This window comes from Bombina bombina, chromosome 6, assembly GCF_027579735.1.
Source record: "Bombina bombina isolate aBomBom1 chromosome 6, aBomBom1.pri, whole genome shotgun sequence".
In the NCBI taxonomy this organism is placed as follows: Eukaryota; Metazoa; Chordata; class Amphibia; order Anura; family Bombinatoridae; genus Bombina; species Bombina bombina.
In genome coordinates, this window is record NC_069504.1 from 350,610,843 (window position 1) to 350,620,264 (window position 9,422).

A 9,422-nucleotide genomic window follows, 5' to 3' on the forward strand; every position below is an offset into this window, starting at 1 on the left:
CATTAATTCCTGGCCTTATTTTATATCTAGCATAACCTTATGCCTATCCCATGCATGTTTAAACTACTTCACTGTCTCTACCACTTCTGCTGGATGACTATTCAACCATGTAACCACTACCCTCTCTGTAAAGAGTGTTTTTTGATGTTTTTAATTTGATGTGTCCTTCACTAACGTCTGCACTAATGTCCGCCATAGCCTTGGTCCGTGCCTATCCTTTCCCTGGTTATGTCGTCCATTAAAATATTGCCATATTGTAAACATCACATATATAATGCTGAACATAAAAATGTCTGCACATCACTATGTCATGTTATTTGTAAGTCCAAAAATTGCAGTGTTGTTTGAGGTTACAGGGATGTTGTACCACGTATGACAGAACATCATCTAAACATGCTTATTTCTATCTTTTCTTTATAAGTAAAATCTGTTACCACAGAAACAGCTGTATATTTCCTAGTAATACTCATTGTCTGATGGACACTTCCAGCCAATGCTTATTGGTTGATTGCTGTTCCTTCTAATAGATACAAAAACGTAAACAGCTTTACTTAATATTTATTCATGCAATAAAAATGTCAACATGGTTACCTGCTGATATTTTAATATGGATGATAGAACATTTTTGAGTGCACTGTTCCATTGAGTTAAAGGGATAGGCGTTAGAAATATGGTAAGGTTAGGGTTAATCTCTTGGTTCCATGCATTGTAAATCTAGATGCTGCAGACATCTCTGTCAGCCAATGATTTAACAAGCATGTACAACATATATAGGTATAGATGAGTGACATACTAATGTGTGACATAGAAAATCTGGGGCATTTTCACTTTTGCCATTTTAGACATGACATTTTGAACATGGTGACATTTTGATGTCGCTGTTTTGACTATCAACATAATTGCTCTGACATTTTGGCTGCTGCTTCTCCAGTCTCATAGTAAAAAAACTTTATTGGTCCAGAGGACACTCCTATTGCCAAATAATGTCATTAATTTAAGTCCATAAGAGCACGACAGGCATCATTTATTTTTTAAGAATTGCCTTGATTAACCAAACTTTGAAATTGATTGCTCTTAATGAATAAAGTTGATTATATCCAAATATGGACCTTACCTGACACAAAGGTTCCTGTTAATGGGCAGGAATCTGTGTGTGTGTGTGGACACATTGCCTTTTGATATTTAGTATTTGAGCTCCTTTTTTTTTTTACTTAAATATTTTTAATGATTATCATTACAAGTTCATTTTTAATAGTAGAACAGTGCAGTGCATTTATATGTTTGACTTTTGTCAGTCAAAAGTGGCTTGTGACTGGCTGTTCTTCCCATAGCATCAATTTTGAAAAAGCATTGGACCCAGGTGTGGCCATTTTAATAAGTTAAATATGACCCACAGAAGTTTAAAATATATATTTATAATGTAATGTTCTTGCTTTTACTGTGATCAAAATCCACTGCTCAGCAAAATATATTTTTAGATGAATCTTTGTGGTCTCTTCATTATGGGCCAGTTTACGTTAGTCCATACATGGAGAGATAATTAAATGCTTGCCTTCTTAACTCCCGCAGGGCTGAATCTGAACACCTTTGGAGTAAGTGCTTATTATTTATGGAGTAGTTCACTTACTTTAACAGTAGTCATGCAGATAACATGGTACAGTTAGCGCTAAACAAAAAATAAACCTGCATGACATACAGCTCACATTATAACATGTTTGTGAAAGACTCTAAATACAAAGCACATATTTATTTAAAGGGACAGTAAGCACCTTTTAATTAAATTTTTTTTGCAGTTTTCCAATAGATTAACTCGTCAGCAGAGCTTGACAATTATTAGAAAAGATTAACACCTTGTTTGCTTTAGTTGCTTTTCAGTGGCCGAATGCCACCCAACACTTTCCTTTTTGGAGGAGACAATCCAGACTTGGGTCTGTCATTGTGTTAACAAAATTTCCATTGTTTGGCTTCAGCAGAAATAATTTCATACAGCAAATTAGGGAGAGATATGTAGCAAGGTTGGGCTTATGAAGCCACTTTGATGTGCTCTATTTTGAGGAATGGAAAATCCACCATTATAAGACTTAAATTACAGGAAAAGAGACAAAATAAATATTGAAAGTATATTGCAGAGTTGTTTTACGATCTGTAATTAAAGGGACAGTCTAGGCCAAAATAAACTTTCATGATTCAGATAGAGCATGTAATTTTAAACAAATTTCCAATTTACTTTTATCACCAATTTTGCTTTGTTCTCTTGGTATTCTTAGTTGAAAGCTTAACCTAGGAGTTTCATATGCTAATTTCTTAGATCTTGAAGGCCACCTCTTTTCAGAATGCATTTTAACAGTTTTTCACCACTAGAGGGTGTTAGTTCACGTATTTCCTATAGATAACACTGTGCTCGTGCACGTGAAGTTATCTGGGAGCAGGCACTGATTGGCTAGACTGCAAGTCTGTCAAAAGAACTGAAATAAGGGGGCAGTTTGCAGAGGCTTAGATACATGATAATCACAGAGGTTTAAAGTGTATTAATATAACAGTGTTGGTTATGCAAAACTGGGGAATGGGTAATAAAGGGATTATCTATTTTTGAAAACAATAAAAATTCTGGTGTAGACTGTCCCTTTAAGCATTTATATTATAATCTCAAAGTGTTGGCTGCCCCTTTAATGTACACTGCTCACTTATTATTATTTACAGAAGTGGGAACACTATTCTCAAAGTTTACAGCATTCAGTGGGGAAGATGTCAGACGGGATATCTTTGATGTATTTATCTGCAAACTGCTACACAATTAACACAGTAAATAAATTGGGTTTTAGCCATATGCTGAGATAATAAGCATATAGACCTAATACTATTTCAGATGGAGCGCTAATACAATTTAACTTCACTGTTAGAGCTAGCTACAAATATGTTGCTTTGCTTATCAGATATTGCATTTTACTAATATGTTTTTTTCTGCTTGATGTCACCCTCCAACCTAAATTTTCAATACAGAATTAAGGTATAAATGTGCATGTGCTATAGACAAACTGTTTGCTATATGTGTCACATCTAAATCCTCACCCCAGGTTGCCTGGGGGAGCACAATGTGGCCCTATTTCACTGCCCCCCATTTCCCCAATATATATAAGGTTTGTGTCCGAACCATAGAAAAATATAGCAGCACTTCTATGGGTACTGTATAGGTACTGTACTCCACCCCAAGATGCTCACATATTGGATAGAAGTAAAACGCTCAGCTGTGATCCCACATTACTGCTTTACCCTCACTATGTGCAACACACATTTTCCCACAGGACTCACTTATGAATTTTAGTAGAAATTGGAATCACCTTGCTCTTTTTGCACTGGTTCACTCTTATCCTCTTTCAAATGTATCCACTCAATATGTTGCTGTATTGGCAAGTATGCATGTGTGGTTATAAATGTAGATATATTTCTGTGTGTATATATATATAATATGTTGCTGTATTGGCAAGTATGCACGTGTGGTTATAAATGTAGATATATTTCTGTGTGTATGTATATATATATATATATAATATGTTGCTGTATTGGCAAGTATGCACGTGTGGTTATAAATGTAGATATATTTCTGTGTGTATGTATATATATATATACTGAATATATATAATTTTTTGGGGACTCTTGGTTAAAGAAACAACTAAAATATATCTTATCAAAAAGTCTGTTTAACTGATATATATTTGTTGGTTTCAGTCAATAAAAAGATGTTCCCCAGCTCTCAAAGCAAAAAAAAAAAAAACAGAATTCCAAATTGTCACTTTATAGAATGTAGGTGGGGAGGTTTTTTTGCAGACCAGGCTAAGGGCTGGTCTCTAGATAGCACAGTATGGGGAGAAATACAAGGATTCCTCTTTACTGACAACTCCCAGAGTGAATGTTTGAGTGCTGTATGCATAGAAATTTCATCAAGGCCTTTAAAGCTATTTTATTGTATTTATAGTCATTGCCGATAGATACATGTGGCCGATACTAAAATGTTAAATATGACTGTATGGAATTATCTAATGCAGGCATTATCTTCTATAATACAGTATTCCTTAAAAGTGCTTACGTCTAACCTGTGACATGTTATTAGAGACTGTCTGCTGTGACTGCGCTCATTCTTCCCACTCATAATGGAAAAGGGTAAAATGATCTACATTCTACAATTTAGAAAGGCCTCTAAAAGGATATACCAATAAAGTGTTGATTATACTTAAATTATACTTTAGATTTAGTTTTTAATCTCTAGGATTTGTAAACAGTTATTTTAAATACATGTGAGTGGATAGTGGATCACAATTGTGTGCTGCATAAAAACAAATAAACCATTATTAACTTCAACTTCTCAGCAAATGCTTTAGTGTAGGGGTATCAAGCTCAATGTATCTGGGGGCCAGTGGTCAAATGTTCTTCTCCCATGGGGGCCACTTGAACTCTGGAACTCGATATACTAAGAACTGGAACCGACATTTACCCAAGTATTAGTGCATGGTGGGAGTTGTAGTACACAATAGACATACACACTTGTCTATATTTATCCTGTCAGTATCAAGTGAAGTGATCATTCTGGAACTGTAGAACAGTGTAAAAAGCGTAATTTCCAAGCAGTGCATGGTGGGAGTCTACACTGGACACTTGTCTATATATTTATCTTGTGAGTGCCTATTTTGAACATTAACTAGTAACACCTCTTAAAACCCTAAAAAAACAACTGACAGCCCAAATTAATAGTTTACCTATTAAACAAGGGAGGGCCAGATGAAACTATCTTGAGGGCTGCATATGGCCCTGGGGCCGGTACTTTGAGACCACTGCTTTAGTGACATAATATCCCTGCCTAACATCAAATGTATTAATACAAACTTTTGTTTTACAGTACCCAGTAAACAAAAAGACACAATAAATACATTGACTAATGAAATAAAATATTCATATATTTTATTTTTTTCTGAAGGATATGTTGTACACCAAATATCCCATTGGCAGTAAAGCGCATTCAATGTGTTTTGAGCCAAACAGTCACTTTGTTTAAACAAACACAAATACAAAGTAAAAATAAAAATAAAAAAAAACACAAAATAATGAGCTGCATGTTTATAACATACAAAATCCATGCCTACTCAGTAGGTAACTACGACATTCCAACTCTTGAATATATATTTATAAATTTACATTTCAATTACAAAAATATATATTTTGAGTTTTTGCTTACATTCTACAGAAACGAAGCTGAAGGTCAGCTTTCTCCCTCTGTACCTTTTTTTTTAGGTGTTTTATACATTCTTTGAAGAAATCCCTTTAACCTTAAGGCTAGATGCAATGCATCAGTTCACGCAAGTACACGTGTCAAGACATTAGCAAGGCTTCACAAAAAGGCACCAAGTTACTGAAACTAGAAAACAAAAAATGTTTGACATATGTGAGAGTACCATCTGATGATATTTACAAAAAGGTAAACATAACATTACTCTTACACATGCTTGAATACATAAGTGCTGTTTTTCAAATAATATTAAACCTCATGGCAGCAATATCACTAGATAACATTTACAAAAAAAAGGTGTCCCTATTAAATTCAAATAATACCATATGAATATGCAAGGGAAAAATTCACATCAAGAGTACCAAAAAAGAAAAGTTAAAACAAAACAAAAAAAAAACCTTGCACATATACAATATACATTATGTATATAGTAAAAAAATCCCTTTATGCAAATAAAAGTAGATCTTTAAAAGGATCATGTTGAAATTATTTTAATTATCCATGCAAATTAAGTCTTTTGAAACGGATGGGAAATTAAAATGGCAGTTTCTTAAACATTTGAAGCATATATCAGTTTATAATGGCCTTGCTTATTAAAAAGTCTGTTGGCCATCAATAACTTTCATTCTGAGACATTTTTAACTTTGGTAGCCTTCAGATTGTGCCTAAATATTTTATCTGCACCTGTCATATGAAAGTCTTAACAGATTTCAATTGTCCTTGGAGAATATGCCATTGACATGTCAGAAACTGCTGAGGACACTGGTGAGGAGAATGAATTGGTTACTATTGAAGATGGGAAACTTGTAATACATTGTGTTTGGAAGGCCGAAGTAACTGAAGGATATGTAACTGCAGTTGTGGGAGAAGGAAAAGAGCTGTGAACTGGGGAGGGATATGATGAGGACACTGGTGAGGAGTAAGCAGTTGGCACTGGAGAGGGGTAGGATGTTGTAGCTGATGGAGAATATGAGGACATTGGGGAGGTAGCAACTGACACAGGAGTGGCTTTTTCTGTCTTTTTGTCCTTTTGCCTCAGGTGTATTTTTGTGTGTCTCTTCCTCTCATCACTTCTTGCAAATTTCCTACCACAAATGTCACAGGCAAATGGCTTCTCTCCGGTGTGTGTGCGAATGTGAGTTGTTAAATGATCGCTTCTGCTAAAATTCCTCATGCATATGCGGCACTGGAAGGGCTTCTGTCCTGTATGGATTCTGATATGTCTTGTCAGTTCATCAGATCTGGAAAATCTCCTGTCACAAGACTCAACTGGACATGCATAAGGCCTTTCATGAGGAGGAGTTTTGCTTGGGCGATTGGGGTATTTCCTCATTCTGCTTGGTTTGATAAGCTGAGATTGATAAGAACTGTTTATGGTTTTGAGATCTTGTGAAACAGTCTGGGTAGCAAAGGCCTTAATGGTGGACAGGGGTGTGAGTGAAGGCTGCTGTGTTCTGGTCTCTAAAGCCTGGAAGGGTTTCTGATCTGGAGGTACCATACTGACATCTCCTTGTTGCTGTGGAAACAGATAATCTGGGATCATTGGCACCTGAAAATTGGTCTTTGTGATAGGATAGGCTGGAGGTGGGTATTGAAGTGAAGCATTTGATGCATTTTGGAAAGACTGAGATGCTTGATCTGAGAAAATGTCAGAACTTGAATTAGGAAATGTTGGGGCTGCTGAATATATTGGACTGCTGTCATTGGAATGAACAGAGCAGCTCAAGGGAGGACTCTGCGATGATGAGGATGGTGAAGAGGAGGATGGCGAAGATGAGGGTGTTGAAGAGGTTGGTGTATTAGCCATCCCAACCAGTCCACTGACAAGGCTGAAGAGAGGTTCTGGCCACAGGGTGTTGCTGCTATTGGGACCAGGTTCTATGGAGAAACGTCCAGTATATGTCAGAGATGGCAATCTGTTGGTCTGGTTGGCATAGCTTGTCTCTATCACTGATTTCTCATTGTTCAGTGACATTTCAGAGAAGGCATCTGCAAAATAAGGGCATAGGTTACAAACTGTAAACTAATCATCCATTTTCTATATAGCAATATACAATCACACTAAACAATTAGCTTCTAATTACAGCGAATGTTATGCATTGATCAGCTACATCTCACTTTAGTATTCATCAATATTTGGACCTGGAGGCCCTTTTGCAAATAAATAAATAAAATCATGTCCTCAGCATCATCTGACGCAAATAGAGAACCCCCAGCTACATGCAGCTAGTAGCTACACTGCTGCCCTTTTCAGTATTCATTTCACAATCAATACACAATCTATTAATCATACAATAACAAAGCTTTCTGTCATTATGCACATCCTCACATCTAACTCTAATATATATTATTATAATACAATAGCAATGTAAAAAAGATCCCTTATCAATTCATACTGCCTTAGGTACATAAGCACCTGGCTGCCAGAGAGAGCTGCAACGCAATTCATTGCATTGCAGACCCCTCTGGCAGCCCGGGGGTTGATGTATTATATGCTTTAAACAGTGATGTCTAAATAAAGTTAAATGCTTTAAGTTTATATGTTTATAAACGACTCGCACATATAGCAAGTGCCATTATTGTCAATGTATTAGGATGCTTACCTGCTGCTAGGTGATCGAAATGCTCAGCACCCTCCCCTGGGGAGTTGAATCCGCTGCCATCAGGGACTGTAGCGCCCAAGAACTGGGATCCCCCCGAATTTAGGAGCATCATCTCTTCCAGTTTGGGGTAGTTATCCATAGTAGGGGAGTGAGGGAAGGAACTAAATGGGTCAGAGATCTGCAGAGGTGAGATGAGCATCTCTGTTTTGGCAGCTGCCATACGGTCCTCCTGGGATCCCTATAAGAGAATGTGGAGCTGCACACTGATGGAGGACAGCTGGCCTCCTGCTTGGGGCTGTGACACTGTGTGTTTGTGATATAACGAGTGCTTGTTGTTGTGAGATGCTGGCGGCTGCTGCTGGGGTTGTCGCCGGTTCTACAAGCTCTACCCCCGCACGGCTCCCCCAGTCCTGCCTGCTGGAATCTCTCGCGGCTCCCTGGGATCCGCTCCTATTTAAAGGGTTCGTAGAGCTTTGGACACGCCCTTCTTCCGTGACGTACATGGCCATATATGGAGTGCAGGAAGCCCTTATTTGGAGGGAGCTGGAGGACCCGTGACGTCAAGGGAAGACTGACCAGGAACCCCGTGTAAAGCAGAGTTACCTGCGAGTGGTAGCATAACTGTAAACCGGGGTGATCGTGCTAGGCTTAACCCGGGGTACGAAGCTTTCAGGCCTAGGAATACCGCTAACCGGGCAGAGCAGCCCCAGCGCTGGTCTTCCCAGTACCACCTCTTGCCCGCCTCCCCCGCCACCTTCCGGAAATCCCGGCCGGTCAGTCCATGTAAGGCTATGCCCATGTAAGGTGAAGGTTCCGGCGGAGTTCCTTCCTTCTCCTTTTAAGGACTTTCCGGCTCAGCGCCCTCTCCCTTTCTGTTTCAGACGGAAAAAAGTGCTGATGAGGTGCTGGAGCATAGAGACAGCAGCCAGGAGGGAAAGCAGCAGCCAGCAGAGACAGCAGTGCAAGTGCCAGGGATCACATACTATCACAGTGCTGGCACACAAACTCTACACTTACACTTTAACTTATTCACATTTGACAGGAGCTTTTCGTAATGTAATAATGACAATAACAATACAGCAATTTATTACCTCATTAATGTGCAGATTACTTGCTATATAAATAGTTACAGTAAAACATTTATTTTCCATTTAGTACTTATTCCAATTTATTTCATCATCGTGCCACCCCGTGCTTTAAAACTTCTCATGTTAACTTTATTTTCTTGCCCACTATCCAAAACAATATTGTATGAAACAGGAGGTATTTTGCAGCACCAGTGTAGGAATTGCATGCCACCTACACTAGTAGAGGTCTGACCATTAAAACCATGGGCATCCATTGCCACTACATTTAAAATTCACTCTGAGAGCTGTGTTGGGTCACTTGATCACCATTCTCCTAATGTGAATGCTCTCTGGGCTGCAAGCTACCAACCCTCCTTTGCCAGCTAGCTATTAATGACAACTGATTGCAATTTATGTACAATAATCCTATATTGATTTTATCAACGGTGATAAAGTGAAAAATAAAATAATAAT

The 9,422-nt window shown here is 38.0% G+C and overlaps 1 protein-coding gene across 1 annotated transcript; it reads right to left on the reverse strand.

The window, feature by feature from the left end:
• Positions 1 to 4,936: 4,936 nt before the first annotated feature.
• EGR1 (early growth response 1) lies at positions 4,937 to 8,525 on the reverse strand. The gene is made up of 2 exons (XM_053717012.1): positions 7,882 to 8,525; positions 4,937 to 7,267 (listed from the first exon to the last, which is right to left on the reverse strand). Exons 1-2 carry the CDS (start codon positions 8,099 to 8,101, stop codon positions 5,979 to 5,981), a joined length of 1,509 nt encoding a protein of 502 aa, XP_053572987.1. The 5' UTR covers positions 8,102 to 8,525; the 3' UTR covers positions 4,937 to 5,978.
• Positions 8,526 to 9,422: the final 897 nt, after the last annotated feature.

Excerpts from the sequence above, each read along its gene's own strand:
- EGR1 (XM_053717012.1), bottom strand. The coding sequence starts at position 8,101 with ATGGCAGCTGCCAAAACAGAGATGCTCATCTCACCTCTGCAGATCTCT. Across the intron at positions 7,268-7,881 it reads TTTCGATCACCTAGCAGCAG|ATGCCTTCTCTGAAATGTCA; the intron begins GTAAGCATCCTA and ends CTTATTTTGCAG.